The sequence below is a fragment of the Antechinus flavipes genome, chromosome 5 (assembly GCF_016432865.1).
Source record: "Antechinus flavipes isolate AdamAnt ecotype Samford, QLD, Australia chromosome 5, AdamAnt_v2, whole genome shotgun sequence".
Lineage (NCBI taxonomy): Eukaryota > Metazoa > Chordata > Mammalia > Dasyuromorphia > Dasyuridae > Antechinus > Antechinus flavipes.
In genome coordinates this window covers 92,571,852-92,590,581 of record NC_067402.1, presented here as the reverse complement: position 1 = coordinate 92,590,581, position 18,730 = coordinate 92,571,852, and the positions used below count along the sequence as shown (strand labels likewise).

The 18,730-nt window shown below is 37.6% G+C and overlaps 2 protein-coding genes across 4 annotated transcripts; both read left to right on the top strand.

Annotated features, from left to right (window-relative positions):
* Positions 1–455: 455 nt before the first annotated feature.
* LOC127564375 (putative zinc finger protein 735) lies at positions 456–3,167 on the top strand. Its single transcript, XM_052000862.1, has 2 exons — positions 456–656; positions 2,358–3,167. Exons 1-2 carry the CDS (start codon positions 486–488, stop codon positions 2,517–2,519), a joined length of 333 nt encoding a protein of 110 aa, XP_051856822.1. The 5' UTR covers positions 456–485; the 3' UTR covers positions 2,520–3,167.
* A 2,296-nt stretch (positions 3,168–5,463) lies between these two features.
* Positions 5,464–17,451, top strand: LOC127564374 (zinc finger protein 260-like). Of its 3 annotated transcripts, XM_052000860.1 has the most exons (5): positions 5,464–7,667; positions 9,346–11,301; positions 11,906–12,168; positions 12,902–13,027; positions 16,603–17,451. In XM_052000860.1, the coding sequence occupies exons 1-3, from the start codon at positions 7,592–7,594 to the stop codon at positions 11,947–11,949; spliced, it is 2,076 nt and encodes a 691-aa protein (XP_051856820.1). In that variant the 5' UTR covers positions 5,464–7,591; the 3' UTR covers positions 11,950–12,168; positions 12,902–13,027; positions 16,603–17,451. The 3 variants fall into 3 exon arrangements, with proteins under 3 accessions (XP_051856820.1, XP_051856818.1, XP_051856819.1); XM_052000858.1 differs by having other exon boundaries at positions 9,346–12,168; XM_052000859.1 differs by having other exon boundaries at positions 9,346–12,168; positions 12,823–13,027.
* The last annotated feature ends 1,279 nt before the right edge of the window (positions 17,452–18,730 follow it).

Here is an 18,730-nt window from a genome sequence, read left to right as displayed (position 1 = left end):
CATGGACGTCAGATTAGATTTGTGTTGCTCGGCTCCAGGACCGAGGCTACAAGTTTCAGAACCAAGGATGCTAGATTAAACGGTTGTAAGGGATTTTATAGGTCAGATTTTGTAGTGTGGAATTTGAGTGGACAGCCAGATTTTAGCCCCGAGTAAGAAAAAACTGCCGACTAGAAGTGGGCCATTCAGTTCGATTCGATTTGTAAACGCTCTGGCTCTTCCAGGGATTGGAGTAGTCTGACCTAGGAAGGTGCTCCAGCCCTGAGGGGATGGACGAGCTGGATTCGGGAATGGGCATTTTATGGGCCAGGCTGGAAAGTCCTTTGCTCCTCCCGCCCCCAGGAGGCGCGGTAGACTGGAGTTCGCCGGAAGTAGCTGCTTCTCGGAGCCAGCGATAGGAGGGAGGGAAGGAGGGAGAGAAGAAACTGGAGTCCCAGGATGCTCCGCGTGTCCGTGGCAACCGCTGCCGCGTGAGGAGGACAAGAATGGGTGAAGCGGGAATTTGCAAAGGGCTGGCCTCTGCCCTGCCACCTGTCCCCGGCGCTCCTGGCCCCGGCTCCCCGGAGTTCGGGCCCGGCCTGGCAGCTTCGCTTGTGGAGCTCCCCCAGCCACCGGGCAAGAGACGCAGGGAAATGGCCAAGACGGCTCCCGTTCGGGTGAGCCATTTCCCCGCGGCCACAGACGGACTCCGGGCCTGCGGTAACCCCGGGGGGTCTCGGGAGCCGGCTGTGGGGCTTTATGGAGGTTCAAAAATAGGAAGATGCCTAATCCCGGCATGGCTGTGGCAAAATTTTGATATTTGGGACAGAAAAAAAGAGGCCATTCTTTTATGTGTGTGCTCTGGAGCCTTTGGGTACCTTCCTCCCCCCTTCTTCTCCCCCCCTCCCCCATTTCCACAATCCTACGGCAGGGATCTGGCATTTGCTTGAAGCTTAAAGCATATACAGTGGAGATCGTTTCCCCTCCTTATGCAGAATATAAGCAAAAGACAGTATCACGACAGTATGACCGATGAAATTCCTATCTATGGGAAATGTTCTCCAACATAGGCCTGTTATGGGACGGTTTTGGTCTGCAGGGGAGTCAATGTTCACATGGAGAAAATAACAGACTGTTGAAGTATAGGGATAAGTACTAGGGACTGGATCTAGGGTTTATTTAGTTTAGGGAACTCCTAGATGAGGAAATTCTACCAGTGAAGAGTAACACTAGGAATACAATTTATAGTCTTACTGGAGCATTGAGAGTTTAAAGAAATTGCCCAGGAATGCCAAGAATAGGTTCTTGAACCTGAGTTCACAAGGTTGAGGTGAGCTGCTAATCCTTCATACCATGATCCTTCTATAAAAGTGAAGTTTAGAGACTGAAGTAGGCATTTTAATGGAAATAGTGCCTTTATATAATGAATATGACTGGCCACCGGTACCTTGAGATTTAAGGTAGGAAAATAACTCCAGCCATACCTCTGAAGTTTACATTTAAACTTGCAAACTTTTTATTTTCTGCTTTAATTTAAAAATCGTATGTACTTGTTGCTTTATTTCCTTTCTCCTACAATGTGACAGAAGACTAAGAAACTAGATATTTTCTTTTCTGGAATAACATTTCTTGCCCCACCCTTAATGCAGCTAGAAGCTGTTTAGATTTCCTTTCCCCTATTTGTGTTTTTCTTCCCTTGGCACATAATAGGCACTTAATGAGTGTTTGATGACTTGACTTCTCACTCTATAACAAGAGAGTTTTCTCATTTTGCAGTTGGAATAGGCTCCATAGTGAAGATCTTTCATTTTATCTGATTTTTGCATCATGTTATTGGGTACAAATTATCCATTTCTCACTGGCTTTCCATCTTACTGCAACAAATTAGGGCCATTTGTGGACACCTTTTCAAGCATAGTGTGACAGAATTGGGCAGGTGAATTGTAGGAAGATGAAAGGAAGACATTTCATCCCACAAAAATGAACCTTATTTGTTGCACTTCATGTTTCAGAACTTAGGAAGGTTTGTAGTACTTCTGGTAAAAGCCTTTTCTCTGTCCATTATCTTCTCTTATGTCAGGGAATACTGAATAGGTGGAATACAACTAGCCTATACCTTTAAGGCCCTCCTGATCTTATAAAAGGACAGATCTGTTGTACTTACTGTGCTTACTAATCAGCAAAATTTTTGTTGCATTTGGGAAATAGGGCCAGCTATCTTGAAAAATGCATTCACAGATCTCTTCTTATAGGGCTGAAAAGCATAAAATCACTTTCAAAATATTAGCCAGACTTTTTTTGTGAGAACAAGTTAGAAGTAAATTGTCTTTTTGAAATTAGCCAGCAGATGACCTGTTTGGGATGATCCTTTGTTTCAGGTGCCTATAAAGTTTGAGGATGTGGCCATATATTTCTCAGAACCAGAATGGAAAAACCTGAACAGGTGGCAGAAGGAGCTTTACAAGCATGTGATGACCGTCAATTATGAGACCTTGTTCTCCTTGGGTAAGATAATATTCATTGAGAACTTGATGTGCTAACTTCCCAGAAATATAGGCCACATCAGTAGTTTCCTGTTGACGGGTTGTTATAAACAACTTAGATAAAAAATATTGAATATTAACCTACTTGTTAATGCTGTTGGAATGCCTAATAGAGCTTTGCACTTAATGTTTCTTGAATTTGCTGTTTAATCAATGGAAGAACTGGCATTGTGATGTCAAGTTATAATAACAATACTTGCCCCTCCTCTGATTAAGCAGTAAACTCAAGAAAGAATGTGTGAAAGGAATGGAATCAAAAAGTTACATTGGGCCTTTTGAGACCGCTGAATAGGGAGTTTCCATAGATGTGTTAATATAATGTGATGTATCTCATATGTAGTAATAATAATAATTCCTGACCATGATTTAGCTCTTTGTGATTTTTACAAAACTCTTTATATCATCTCACTTGAGCTAATTTAGCACATGCTGCTATTAGATAAGTATGGCAAGTAATTCTGCCCTCCTTTTACAAATGAGAATACGGAGACTTAGAGAAGTTAAGTGGCTTGCTGCAGATCACAGGCTTAGGGTTAGAATTGGGATTCATCCCCAGATCTCTCTTGAATCCAGCCTCAGGGCCATTCTGCTCCAGAATGCTCATTCACATGTCATATTTCAGCAAGGCATTTATCAAAATTTCTGATGTTTTTGTGTAGGAGATATAAAAATATAGTTAGCTACATATATATATATATATATGTATATATATATGTATATATGTATATAATAGGTTATATATAATATATAAAATATAGCTAGCTATATACATATATAAGTAAATATATATATAAATATATAAAATATAGCTAGCTTAAACTGTGGTTATATGGATTTTGAGCTAATTAACTGCATCTAAAGACTTCTTTAATGAGTTATTGTCCACCTGTAGGGACATTTTATTCCTTTCAGGATGCCATAGGATTTTGTTCTTAGCCCTCTTTCTTTATTTGTCCAGACTTATGATTTCATGGATGTAGGGAGTTTCCAATGAAGAAACTCTCTCTACCAGTGCAGATCAGCAGCTAATCTGCAACCTATAAATTTAGAGAATTGCCTTGGGGTACTGAGAAGGTAAGTGATTTGCCCAGAGTCAAAAAGCCAGTAAGTATCAGAGGAAGGATTTGAACCAGCTCTTTATCAACTTTGAACCATGCTGCCTCTCCCTTATTCCTCTCTTATTCAACAGGTTCTTAATTACAGCTTAGTTAAAGATAGTGGAACTGCAAATATACTCTAAAACAAAGATAGTTGGGAGAGCTAATGTGGATGACAAAAGCAGGATTTTAAATTTATTATCAGCTCTCATGATTATCTGAAACAAGATAAAATTTAACAGGGATAAATATAAAAGCCTAGCATTTAGGTTAAAAATAATTGCTTGTGCTTGCTTTGGCAATTATATAATTGCTCAATTATAGGATGAGAGACAGCCATTCACATAAAAAAGATCTTACCATGTTTGAAGGATGACTGAACAAATTATAGCATTTGAGTATAATGATATACTGTTGTGTCATAAGAAATGATGAAATGGAAGCTTCAGAGATACCTGGGAATTAATAAAAAGTGTGTGAATTAATAAAAAGTCGAGTGAGCAGAACCAAAAGAATAACAACAATGAAAAGAAAAACAACCTCAAAGGCTTCAGAACTCTGATCAAGGCAGTGACTAGCTATGATTACAATAATGAAGCATGCTTCAAATAAGACATTTTTTTGGGTGTGGCTAATAAGGGAATTTATATTACTTTGTTTTGCATATTTGTTACAAAGGTTTTCTTTTTCTTTTTTTTCAGTGATAGGAAGCAGAGATGTTGGAGATAAAATAATTTTTTAAAAAATTGAAATTAATAAAAAAAATTTTCATCACTGGAACAGTTGATTATAAATTCAGTCTTGAAGTTGCATTAGTAGTTAACTATATAGTATCTAATTAAGGAAGACAGTTTTATTGTGCTCTTCATTGGTCACATCACACCTGAGGAATTTGATTTGGTGCTAGTGCTCTTTTTACAATGGACCGTCACCAAACTAGTTAAAATTTAGAAGTTGATGATGAACTAGAGCTTTTTTACATTGAGGAAAAAAAAATAGATGTATTGATTTTTCAAGTATTTAAAGGTCTAGTGTGTTTAAGAGGTAATAGACTTATTTTTGTTTTGCTTCAAAAGATAGAAATAATTTTGAGTGAGTTACAATGAATTTTAACTCAGTATATTACTAGTATAAATATGAATACAAATACAATATGATGATTCTACAAACAGTGGCATAGAATTAATTAGCCCGAGGGAACTATGAACATTGAAGAAAGTCGTTTTAAGAGTTGGTGATAGTTATGGTCTGATGGAGAAGGATGCAATGATTCACTTGGGAGATATGAAGTTATTTTTTTCCTGTTGACATCTGTAGCCAAAGTGAGGCTTTTCGTGATTGAGTATAGGATGCTGAAAAATAGCACTATTTTTTGCCCAGTTATTCCATGAATCCTTTCACTATATTTCCTAAATTAGCCTCTTAATCCTGCCTGAGTCATGATAAATGAAGCAAATCATTTGATATGTGAAGGATAAAGGATAAAATCATCATGCCAGGCAATAGAGAAGATATGCCATATTTAAAAAATAGAATCTTTTCTGTCAGTTTACCATCTTGTTGGGTGAATAAGATATTTATATGAAACCATTATGGTGAGGGAGATAGAGTGACTAATGATTCTGGACTGAGGCTTAGAAGATCTGATTCTGCCATTAGTTCACTCGGTGATTTGGTCAAATCACTTCCCTGGACTAAACCGTCTCTGTCTCTGTCTCTGTCTCTGTCTCTCTCTCTCTCTCTCTCTCTCTCTTTCTCTCTCTCTCTCTCTCCTCTCTCTCTCTCTCTCTCTCTCTCTCTCTCTCTCTCTCTCTCTCTCTCTCTCTCTCTCTGTCTCTCTCTAACTCTCCAATTGCACAAAGAAGGCATGGGATGAAGGTACTGGATTACTCTATCTCTAAGAGCCTGTGACTTTAGAGAGAGCAATAGGATTATATTTTTGGATATGTCAGAACTAACAGGTTTTGAAATAAAGACTTAACATTCTAGAGTTCAAAGAGATGTTAACACAGGCAGGCTGGAATAATGATTACTTCATAAAAGAAGTAGAACTGGAGTGGAGCGAAAATGATGCCATTTGGAAAGGCATTGAGGAAAGTGTTGAATATTTCATCTGTATGTTTAATAATCATTGTCCTCATCCAAATAAAAACTGATTGAAAAACTTCACAGCATAAGCAATGTAGAGACTGCAAAGGACATCAAAGAGACACCTTGAAGCAGAGGGTTTGCTTTGAGTAATATTGGCAAGATGACATGAATAGATTGGGAATACATGGTTTTGCAAAGGGACATGAATGACTTAGATGAGGAGTTTGAGCCAGTGAATAAATGTTTTATTTTTATAATGTTTATAAAAATGATTTAATATATTGACTAATGACCTTATATGAGAGCATTTTCAATAGAATAATGAGAAAAATAGGCAGATTGTGGTGAATATACAAGATTACAAGGACCATTAGAATTTTCTGCTCAACATCCTGTCTAGCACCTCTGATTTGTGATACTCAAGCCATAACTTGTCCTTTTTCCTCTAACTTTTGACTTGAGTCAATAAATATATGCCAGGTACTGTGTTAGGTGCTAGGAATAAAAATACAGAGAATAAAATAATCCCTACACACAAAATTCTAATGAAGGAGGCAACAAATACATACAAAATAAGTAGTTAAATATAAGATAATTTGAGAACGAAAGAAACATTCGTTAAGCACTGCTTAACTTTTAAGGAATTAAGGGATCCGAACAGAAAAGACAATCCAAACTCATTCTAATGGGGAAGATAATACCTATGGAAGGTTTCATTTGCAAGTCAGATGGAAAAAAAGTTCCCATGGTCTTTAAAATACAGGCAGCAAAACATGATAATTCCTCTTCTTTAATGTCATTTCCACTGACAAAGTCATATCAGTGTCTTGTTACTGAACCATTTAGCAGTACCAAAGATTTTGATGACAACTTTTTTTTCTAAGTCTTTAGTAGATGTGGCTGTAACCCTTGTAAGATCAGTTGCCAAGTTGCAGCTATATAGGAGTCAAGATGTTGGCTATGAGTACTGGGCTTGAAACATTGCTATTCTAGAAACTCTTGGGTTCACCAAACGTTCTGCATTGTCTCCATCAGGGTCTCAGTGGGAGGTAGTACAGATAATGATGTTGGTTTGATTTGCCTGGAACATGCTGCATCCTTTCTTTTGGGTATCTTGCTACTTCACTTAGCTCTAGAAGGATTTTGTAGAAATGGAAGTTTGTTGAATGGCCAGCGCAAAGCAAAGGAGATATGAACAAGGTTTGCCAGAACAGAGAGCAGACCAAGTCTAACCAAATTGAAGAATTCAGTGTTGTTCAGTGCAGCTACGAAGATTGATTGAGTTTAGATTGTGTAGGTCTTTGAAAATTAAATAGAGAAGTTATATTGTACTCATTTATACAGACACTTGAGCAGTTACTTAGGCCTTAATCTCACTTCAGCCACCTGGGTTGGATGGTGATTTAAAAAAATATGATACATGGAATGCTAAGGAAAACTTTTAAATCAGAGTTAGTTGCTTTAAAATCAGATTTGTCAATTCATGGAATATCACATAACTCAGCATTATTGAAACAAAATTTAACTGGCTTAAATACATAACAACTATTTTTTGCATTTGATTTGGTGAAATCAAACAGTGAATGTCTCAAAACCAGAATATTTAGTGATCACTTCTTGAATGTGATCTAGTTGTTTTTTTTTTTTTTTATTAAGTTTTATTCTCCAAGTACCAGTTTTTTTTTGTTGTTGTTGTTGTTTACTATCTTTAATGAATCAAGGGAACCTTAGTGATCATTGTCAGTGTACTCAGATTATTTGTTTGAGGAAGTTTAATTAACTCTTTGTGACCTATGTACAGACTCTGCTATTCCCAAACCAGACTTGATAACCCACATAGAGCGGGGTGAAGAGCCGTTCATTAGAGATTATGGGACCCTAATGAACAGAGAAATTGCATTAAGATGTGGTGCTGATAAACAACATGACTCGAAGAGTACTTCTTCACATTTACAAGGTGAGTGAAAAATTATGGATATGAAATAGTGTGAACTTTTTTCCTTAGATCTTTCCTGTAGTGTTTAGACTAAGCTTTTTTTTTTTTTTTTTTTTTTGATGGGGTAGATGTTGGGGAATGGAAATAACTTGACTCTATCCTGAAATCCCTATATTTATGTAGTTCATTTGATTCTTGTAATACTTTTAGTTTCCCTTGAAGTGTCAGCTATCTACAATCTCACCCAACCATGAGAGGGAAAGATAGTGGTTGTTTGTTTTTAATTAAAACCTTTTATTTTCAAAACATATGCACGTATAATTTTTCAACATTAATCTTTGCATTAATCCTTGTGTTCCAAATTTTTCTCTCCTTCCTCCCCACCTCCTAGATGTCAAGCAATCCAATATATTTTATACATGTTAAAATATATGTTAAATCCAATACATGTAAACATATTTGTACAATTATCTTGCTGCATAAGAAAGATCATATCCAAAAGGAAAGAAAATAAATAAGAAAACAAAATGCAAACAAACAACAACAAAAAGAGTGAAACTGCTATGGTATGATCCACATTCAGTTCCCACAGTCCTTTCTCTGGGTGCAGTTGGCTTTCTTCATCACAAGATCATTGAAACTGGCCTCAATCATCTCATTATTGGCAAGAACCACATTCATCAGAATTGATCATCATATAATCTTATTGCTGTGTACAGTGATCTGGATCTGCTCATTTCACTTAGCATCAGTTCATGTAAGTCTCTCCAGGCCTTTCTGAAATCTTCCTGCTGATTGTTAAAGACAGTGTTTTGAAGAAAAGTATAAATTAGTACAATAATTCTCAAAAAACTGAATGCTCATGTTTGTCTTTTTCTTAATTCAATTGAAAATAATTTTGCTAAACAATCAGCAGGCTGAGTTCGGAAAGGCCTGGAGAGACTTACATGAACTGATGCCAAATGAAGTGAGTAGAACCAAGAGATTATTATACAAAACAACAAGATTATGTGATGATCAACTGTGATGGATGTGGCTCTTTTTTACAATGAGTTGATTCAGGGCAATTCCAGTAGATGTGAGATGGAGAGAGCCATCCTCATTCAGAGAGAGAATTATGGGGACTGAATGTGGATCACAACATAGTATTTTCACCTTTTTTATTGTTGTTTGCTTGGTTTTTTCTTTCTCAACTTTTTTCCTTTTAATCTGATTTTTCTTGTGCAGCGTGATGATTGTGGAAATAAGTATAGAAGAATTGCACATGTTTAACATATATTGAATTACTTGTTGTCTGGGAGGGGCATTGGAGAGGAGGAAGGGAGAAAAATTTGAAATTCAAGGTTTTGCAAGGGTGAATGTTAAAAATTATCTTTGCATGTATTTTGAAAAACAGAAAGCTATTGTTAAAAAAATAATTTTGCTGGTTAAAAGGAGTGTGCCATCTCCTCAAATAATATTTTTAACTTCTAAAAATATACAATTTGTGCCTTCAGCCATAAGGATTTCCCTATTCAGTATAGATGGCTCTCTTTTAAAGATTTGACCCTTTTAAAGGTACCACATATTTGAAACATTTAAACAATATAAAACTATTTTTAAAAGAGATATCAGGTTCTAGATTTTACTAGAATTGAAGGAAAGAAATGAATTAGAAATGAGTAAGGACAGATTCTTCTTTTTTTTTTTTTCATTTCAGGGAATCAGAGAGATGTGAATATTGACAAGGAAGAATGCCATTTATATGGTCTTCAAAGCCAGGACCCATCTAGACCTTCATTAAATAAAAAGGAAGAATTTTGCTCTAAACCTGAAGTCATATGGAGAAGCCAATACATGCAGGACACACTTCCCCAAAAGGAAAAAATTTGTAGCACTAAACCATCCATTCAGAGTGAGGGAGAAGTATGCCGCAAAAGCCAGGATTCACCTAAGGTCCAAGAAATTCCCCCAGAACAGAGAATCTATCCCTGTCCTGTTTGTGGAAAAATTTTCCAGGTGAATGACCACCTGGTGAGCCACCAGAAGAGCTGCTGTCAAGATCAGCCATGCAAATATCCAAAATTCAAGAAGAAATTCAACAAGTCATCTGATCCCCAGCTACCCCAAAAAATTCACTTAAGAGACAAACGGTTTCAGTGCAGTGAGTGTGAAAAGAGTTATAGGCGCCAAGTAGACTTACGGAACCATCAGCTTGTACATACTGGTGAGAGGCCTTTCCAGTGCCCTGATTGTGACAAGAGCTTCCGACAGAAGGGACAATTACTCAATCACCAAAGTTTGCATACTGGGGAGAGACCATTCCAGTGCCCTGAGTGTGACAAGAGCTTTCGACAAAAGGGACAATTGCTCAATCACCAGCGTCTGCACACAGGTGAAAGGCCCTTTCAGTGTCCAGAGTGCAAGAAGAGCTTCCGTCTGAAGGCTGTCATGAAGGCCCACCTAGGATTACATAGCAGAGAGAGGCCATTCTCCTGCAGTGACTGTGGAAAGGGCTTCACCCAGCAATATAAACTCACTGAACACATTAGAGTACATAGTGGGGAGAAGCCTTACCAGTGTCCTGAGTGTGACAAGAAATTCCGCCTGAAGGCAGTCATGAAAGCCCACCATCGAAGACACAGTGGGACAAGGCCATTTTCTGACTCTGGTCTTGGCAAGGGCTTTACCAAACCATCTTTACTCAATACCCATATCAGAAATCTTATGGGGGAGAAGCTCTTCAAGTGCCAAGAATGTGACAAGGGTTTCAGCCAGAAGAGAGATCTTCTCACCCATCAGCTTACACACACAGGAGAGAAGCCCTTTCAGTGCCCTGAGTGTGGAAAAAGCTTCCACCTAAAGGCTGTCATGAAGGCCCATCAACGCTTACATAGTAAGGAGAGGCCATTTACCTGTGCTGATTGTGGCAAAGGCTTTACCAAGCAGTCTGCACTCACAGTTCATATCAGAGTGCACAGTGGGGAGAAACCATTCAAGTGTTCTGAATGTGACAAAGCTTTTCGCCTTAAGTCTGTCATGAAGGCCCACCAGCGCAAACATAGTGAGGAAAGACCATTCACTTGCAATGAGTGTGGAAAGGGCTTCATTCAAAGGTATAAACTTACAACTCACATGAGAATGCATACTGGAGAAAAGCCCTTTCAGTGTCCAAAATGTGACAAGAGTTTTCGTTTAAAAAAATACCTCCTCAAACACCAGGTTGTACACACTGGTGAGAGACCCTTCCAGTGCCCTGAGTGTGACAAGAGCTTCTGTCGAAAAGCTTACATGAAAGTCCACCAGCGCCTCCACAGTGGGGAGAGGCCTTTCTCCTGTGCTGAGTGTGGTAAGGGGTTTGTTCAAAAGTATAAACTCACTGAACATTTCCGAGTACACACTGGTGAGAAGCCTTTCCAATGTACTGAGTGTGACAAGAGCTTCCATCAGAAAGGCCACCTGCTCAACCATCAGCTTGTACACACAGGAGAGAGACCCTTCCAGTGCACTGAGTGTGATAAGAGTTTTCGTCTGAAGGCTGATATGAAGGTCCACCAACGCATTCACAATGGGGAGAGACCATTCTCTTGTGAGTGTGGCAAGGACTTCACTCAGAAATCTGCACTTAATACTCACCTTAAATTGCACGACAAGTTGAAACCCTGTAGTTACCAAAGTAAGCCGGACATTGATTCTAACAGTGCCAGTAATTCAATTCATTAGAGCTTTGTTGCTGTTAAGACAGAATGAGAATTATAAAAAATGCATCAGAACTGTAACTGGCTGGGAAAATGCAACAGTGGTCAGAACAGCCTGGTGAATGGGAACAAATATCATTGGGAATCACTAGCAGTTTGGATCTCAGAACTCAGAATCAGGACTTGGAATTTGTTAGCTTATTCCCCTCAAATATATTCATATTACTATTAGGGTTCTCATGTAACTTCCAAAATGTGGCACTATCTACCTTTTCAGCTTCTCATTGGATAGAATATATTCCACTGAAAAACAACCAATGCAGTTTATTAGAAATGAACAAGTACAAATGTTTTAACTATACTGACAAACTGAGATGCAAAGGATTAAAGAGCAGAATTAGTCTTCAAGTACATCAAGAAGTTAGATAGATATCTTTATGGAATATGTATCTAAAAAGTCCAAGAAAATTAAAACATTTGTTTTGAAACAAATAGTAAAATATTGAAGAATTTGAAGTACTAGAGATTAGGAATTAGTTTTGAAATTATTTCTTATTTAAATAAATCTCTTCCATATTGCAGGAGGAGAGATCTGGAAAAGTCAGGTCTATATTTCCTCATGTTGACTGCATTGCTCAAACTAGAGCTTCTGGGGGAAAAAACCCCCCACCAAAATCATACCATCTTGCTGGGAATGAGACCAAGAGATAGCAGATTTTTAAAAACTCTAAAGGCCACAAAAATATTCCTTACTAGCAGTTTTAAATGGCCTAGGAATTTATATCATTAAAAAGAATTAGCCAAAGAAGACGATGGGAGCCGGAGTCAAAGAAAAGACTTCAAAGGTATAATTATAACAATGATGTCAAGTGGGGAGAAAGGGTGGTAAGAAGAGTTGGAATAATGCTGACAGAAATGGGGTTGTTGGGAAGGGCAATGGTTTGCTGGAGATGATGAGTTTGGGGTGTTAGTGGATTATCCAAGTGGAAAGAGACTAATTTGTGAAATGTGGAATTGGATTTTGGCATCTGTTCTTAGCCTTGGTTAGGTGACTCTAGGATGTATAATCCAAGGGCTGTCACCTAATTCTTGAAAAATTCTTCAGAATAAAAATTAATTTCCTTTGTAAATGCATATTACATGTCACATTGTATTTGTAGAATGGAAGGAAGTTTGATGAAATTAAACGATAGACTTAAAAATCTAAAGTAATTTGGGTATCAACATACTAGAAAGTAAAAGCATATTTCATTTATAACTTACCCAAACTCCATTTTCATTGTCTTTTCATGTGCAAGAGAACCTGTGGCATAGGGGGAGGACCCTAAAATGCTTGAAACCTGGGTGCTAATTCTCGTTTTATTATTAATTAGGTGGGTGTTCTTGGGCAAGGTTGTAAATTTCTCTAAACCTCAATTCATTTATCTGTAAAATGAGTGAATCTCAATCAGATTTTAAATTCCCAAGGTAACTTCAACTCACATTTTTTTTCCATTTAGGGAATCATCAATGATTTACTGTGAGCAAGCTTTTTTGATGTAAGGGATATAAAACTACCTCTGTGACTTCTTTGTGCAGATTCCAAACCAGATTGATTTCCAAGATTGAATGAAGGGAAGGGCTGTACTTCAGTGATAAAGGAGACTCAATTAAAAACAAATAGCTTTGGTACTGATGAACATTGTAATTTGGAGGCCTTTGAGGGTAAGTAAGATAGGATTATGACCATAATGAAGTAGAATTTTAGCTATATGATCCTTTATTAGTCTTAGTTTCTATATCAGTAAAATGAGAATAATAATAGCACTTATCTCACATGTTTATTAAGAGTATCAAATATAACACTATAAAGTATTTATTTCTATAAGCTTTAAGATGGTGTATAAATATTAGCTGCTATTATTATAAGCTGAGCCTTACATTTGAAGAACACTACTGGCTGGCAAAAAGGGCAGAGAAAGTCTAAAATATTTTAATTAATCAACTCGATGGGTATAATTGGTCTTTTTCTTCTTGGTTCCTCATTATTCCTCTGTAAATAGTAATACTGCTATAGTATTAATGTGCTACTGACCTACTTTAGTAAAGCAAGAATGATTGATAGAACTGTTAAAGGGACATAGGCCCATGTCCTCAAAGAAAATTCTTTCATGTTATATTTAGTAACTTTTCTGTTTGAATGCACCAGGAGGAGTTCTTCATTTTTCTTGTCAGATTTGAGGAACTTAATATTTTGGATTAGCAAATTAAAAAGCCACTAGCAGAGAGGAATCATATTTAGCCCTAATGATCCAGTAAGGATCATTAAGTGGGATAAATAAGGAGTTCAGCCTGCTCAAGATTTCAGCCAAAAATAACATCTAAGTAAAGGTAAGCCAGTAAAGCTAAAAACCACCTGTCACAGCTACTGCACTGCACAATGGAAAGATACTGGATTTGGAATTAGAGGATCTGGGTCAGTATACAGTCTGACTGTTGTGATCTTGAACAGAGCATTTAATCTTTGGGCCATGTTCCTCTGTGTAATAACAGTTGGTCATAGACTAGATCTCAAGTTCTTGTATTTCCAATTCTGATCACAAAAACAGGTGTTATGTTAGCAGGTATTAAAATGCTTGTAATTGAATAATAGTTAACTCAGCTTATAGATTTCTCTTCATATAGCTTACTATTGAAAAACTTGAATTTCTTGATTGTGAAAAGAGGGCTGAATTTAGCCAGTATTAGAAGAATTAAGTTCATTTGTTGATTTTGCCCTTTATTATCTGTGTGAACCTGGACAAATAACTTAACTACTATGAATCTTATTTTCAGCATCGGTAAAAAGGATGGCCTTTAAGGTTCCTAGGCCAGCTCTACCTATGACATACTCTGTTGTGATAGGATTTTTGAACTGATTATGTTGAACAATGAACATTATATCTAGTGGTTTATTAAGCCAAGACTTGTATGGGTCACCATGAGTCAATGATTTGCCTCCTAGGGTGATTTATTTATTTATTTATTTTTGCTGAGGCAATTGGGATTAAGTGACTTGCCTAGGGTCACACAACTAGGAAGTGTTAAGTGTTTGAGGTCAGATTTGAACTCAGGTCCTCCTGACTTCAGGGCTGGTGGTGCTCCATCCACTGCACCACCTAGCTGCCCCCTCCCCCTTGTGATTTTCAAGTGAGCTCATTGCTCAATCAAAATCTCATTAGTGTGGGCTAGAGGAATAATACATCCTAAACTCTATTTAAAACTGAATTTGACAAGTTGTAGTCCTAATGTGACTTGTCATGCAGGTCTTTGTGCTCAGGTAAGACTTAATGGGAAAGAATAATATTAAATCAATGAAGACAAGAAGGTGGCCATCTAGTCCCCTGCTTGGCTATTGATAATCTTTTGCCTATTCCCCACTTTCCCTTGTGTCATGATTGTTACTATTGTTGTTGTTTTATGAAAGTAACATTGGTGTCCACTTAGTTAAACATTAAGCACTTGCTATATGCCAGGTTCTGCTAAGCACTGGCGGTACAAAGAAAGGCAAAAAAATCACACTCCAGGAAACTCATTATTAGGATAATTTCATCATCCAGTATGATTTCATCAGTCTTGGGAATTTCCTCTGCCTCTCCAGTTGAGAGTGGGAGTGGGTCCATGAGCTCCAAACCTCCATTTAAGGAGAGAGCTCATTTCAGACATCTCATTCTTCGCTTGGCTGTTTTGGGACCTATCTTACTGACTTCACTATATCCCTGCATTGAGTACTTTCTCTCTCCCCCATCTCCTATTTTTCAGCTTCCCCGTTAGATTGTAAACTCCTTGAGGACACGGACTGCTTTTCTTTTTTTCATATTTGTATCCCTAGAGCTTAGCACAGTGCCTGGCACAGAAGTGCTTAATAAGAGCTTATTATTTTTAGTCCCTGCTCTCAAGGTGCTCATAATCTACTGAAGAAAGGTAAGACATAAGAACAAACTGAAAAGGGGGGAGTGGGGAGCATATCTTGCATTACTGGTATAATGAAGTTCAGGAGAGTGCGCCTAGTAGGAAATGATGAGATAGTAGTCCTAGATACTCTCCTTAAATGGAGGAGCTTATATCCTCTAATCTTTCTAATCAGAGGAAGGGAACAGTCCCTGTGGCAGGAAATATAAAGAGGTGTGAGAGTTCCAGGATTGGAATAATCTTGCAGGATGATGAAAGTCTGGAGAGCACTGATGAAGTCCAGAAGGGTGTAGCCTGGTGGGGAATGAACAACTAAGGACACAAAAATCCTTGGAAATAAAACAAAGGTTGGGTATGATATAATCTGTTGTCCTGGCTACTGGGGAGACTGAAGCAGATGGATCACTTAGGTTTGAGTGTTTGGAGCTCCAGAGTGGTAAAATAGATTGTGTCCACACTAAGTCTGGCACCAGGATGGTGAATGGGAACACTGTTGAAAATATAGCAGGTGGGGGTTTCAAGGCAGAGCAGTGGTGGAATATGGCCTTGAGTGGCTGTTGCATTTCCAGCCTAGATGAGATTTAAAAAAAAAAAAAAAAAGCAAGAAAGAAAAGTTTCTTAGATATCCCCTCTGTTCATGAAAAAAAACTCGCTCGAGTTCACAACTCCTCCATTCTCACTTTCACAGGGCATTTTTCTGAGTTTATGGAATTACATTTCTCAAGCCTCTACTTGGGATTTGTATTTTCACTTTGATTGGAGAAAATGTAAAAGGGATATAATCATTGTCCCTGGAGTAATTCATTTCAATTACTATCATTGCTAATTCCTTCCCTCCCTTCACCTTAGTTCCTTGCCCTATATCTGTGGGCTTATAAAATATTTAAGAGGCAATGTCCTACTGAAGCCCTGTTGTTATTGGGCCTATTCTTGTATCTAATAGAGGGGGTCAGTTGTGAACTTAAGTCGGGGAAAGAAAATTACATCTTTATTTCAATATGAATGGTTTCCTTTGTGATCCTATGTATTTTATTTTGTTATATTTTTCTGAGAAGGGGTCTGTAGGCTTTATGAGACTGTCAAAGGTACACATGACATCAAAAGATTAAGAATGCTTGATCTGGGGCAACTAGATGGCCCAGTGGATAGAACACTGATCCTGAAATCAGGAGGATCTGAGTTCAAATTTGGCCTCAGACATGTAATATTTATTAGCTGTGTGATACTGGACAAGTCACTTAACTACAGTTGCCTCAGGGGGAAAAAGAAAGAAAGAAAGAATACTTGATCTTCTGTGACTGTCCAGATTAAACATATTTTGATTCTATATTTATTTTTGGTTTCTTTAGAGATGAAAGTTACATTTCTCATAAGAAAACTTCAAAAGCGATGGATTCTCACAGTAGCAGTGGTTAGTGTTGTCTTCTCATTTTATCAGTAACATGGAGAGGCTCTTTGCATTTCTAGTGGTTCCAGATGTGACAAGTTTCTCCTCGTTTCATGATAATCCAGCAACAATTGCATTGCCATGGCTGAAGAGTTCTGTCAACAGTGGAGGAGCACAGGGGATGAACCAGAGCTACAGTCATCACCTGGAGAATATACCGAGATGTTGTTCTTTTTTTTTCTCTGAAAGTTCTGTTCAAAGGACTTTGTCTAAGTTCATTTATTCATGTAAGAGAAATTGGTTGAGGATAATAAGTAATGCTTATACTACCCATTTTCTCATGAGATTGTTGTGAAGAAAGCCTTTTTTAACATCTTAAAAGTCTGTATAAATAGGAGCTATGGTAAATATGCAAATACTTGCTCATTGATTGATTGGAAATAATTGTTTTACCTTTAGATTTAAAAAGCCTCTGGATAAAACTTTAGAGAACTGTGTGCTCTTAGAAAAACAGTGATTGATGGGTTCCCTTGTTAACCTGTCCCAATTGTATAGACTAACCATTTTTCATTTTCAGGCTATCAAACACAAGATACAAAGTGCTATGGTGCCAGGTTTTAAAAAAAAAAAATCACACAGGTCCTCAAACTCAGTAAATGGGAAGCAGTCCTATGATTACCCTCTTGCTCCTATTTAATATGTTCCCAATTTCTGTGCCCAAGTCGTGTTTCAGTGGTGATGTGATTGGCAAGTTTATTCAGTTTTATTGTGTTAATTGCAGTAATAAATAAAGTATCTTTGAATTCAGAAAGTCTGCTTATTCATAGTTGGGGAAGATTCAGCTTTCTCCTTGGGGTTTTATAGTGGAGTTGTGTAGCTCTCAGTTGATAACCCTTCATCGTTGTCTGATGTTTGTATAACAGATGTTGATACTTCTGAAGACTTAGCTCTGAATACTTATAGGAAATTTGAGTGTGATGCTGGAGCTACGAGACTATCAAAAGTCTTCAGCTTCATCCTAAAAGGACCAGAAAAAGCCCTGATTACTGGGTTAAATTGTATGAAAGAGCTTATTCCTGAATTAGAATTGCCGCTGAAAATTCTTGCTGAGCAGAGACAAGTTTGAAGTATATACATTTAGCATGTTGAAATGCCTGCTCTAATCTACCTCTTGAGGCAGGTTCCTGTGGAAATGGTTTGAAGTATAAAACATATCACAAAATGAAAGGCATTTGTCTTTATTGCTTTTTCCTTATTTGGGAATTATTCTAATACCTCTGCACTAGATGGCACAGTAACTTGAGCCCCAAACCTGGAGTGAGGAAAACCTAATTCCGGTCCAGACTTAGATACTTATTAGCTGTTAACCCTGTTTACCTCAGTTTCCTCATCTTTAAAATTAAGATAATAGTAACATCTACTTTCCAGACTTGTGAGAATCCAATGCCATAATATTTGCAAAGTGCTTAGCACAGTGCCTGGCAAATGTAGACACTATATAAATGTTTTTATTATAATTATGATTATTTTAATGTTTCTTATCTGTCCTCTTTCTACATAATAAATATGAAAACCTCTTCCAGGGAGGGTGAGATCTATTGGTAGGGAAAGGGGAAACAATCTTCTTGGTTTGGCCTTATATTCCCTCGAAAAAGGTAAGCTTATTTCAAATTTTTCCTTTTCCTTCTACCTAGAATTCCTTTGTTTTCAGTTGTATCCAACTCTGTGATCCCATTTGGGGTTTTCTTGTTCATTTTACATATGAGGAAACTGAGGCAAATGGTTAAGTGACTTGCCCAGGATCACACAGTTAGCCAAGTTTCTGAGGCCAAATCTGAACTCAGACTTGAATTCCTACTTCCCATTTATCCCAGTGTTATCCATACTTTATGCTTTAATTCAAGTCTTTACTCCAGGAAACTTTTCCTGACTAATCTAATTTAAACTATTTTCTTTTCTTTTTTGCTGATATAATGGGTTAAATGACTTGTCCAGGGTCACATAGCTAGGAAGTAGTTAGTAAGACCAAATTTGAACTTGGGTCCTTCTGAGTTCAGAGCTGGTGCTCTATCCACTGAGCCACCTAGCTG

Bases quoted from the DNA above. Each gene is read 5' to 3' on its own strand.
- LOC127564375 (XM_052000862.1), top strand. From the start codon at position 486: ATGGGTGAAGCGGGAATTTGCAAAGGGCTGGCCTCTGCCCTGCCACCT. The intron at 657-2,357 runs GTGAGCCATTTC...CCTTTGTTTCAG, and splicing joins CCAAGACGGCTCCCGTTCGG to GTGCCTATAAAGTTTGAGGA.
- LOC127564374 (XM_052000858.1), top strand. From the start codon at position 7,592: ATGAACAGAGAAATTGCATTAAGATGTGGTGCTGATAAACAACATGAC. The intron at 7,668-9,345 runs GTGAGTGAAAAA...TTTTCATTTCAG, and splicing joins TACTTCTTCACATTTACAAG to GGAATCAGAGAGATGTGAAT.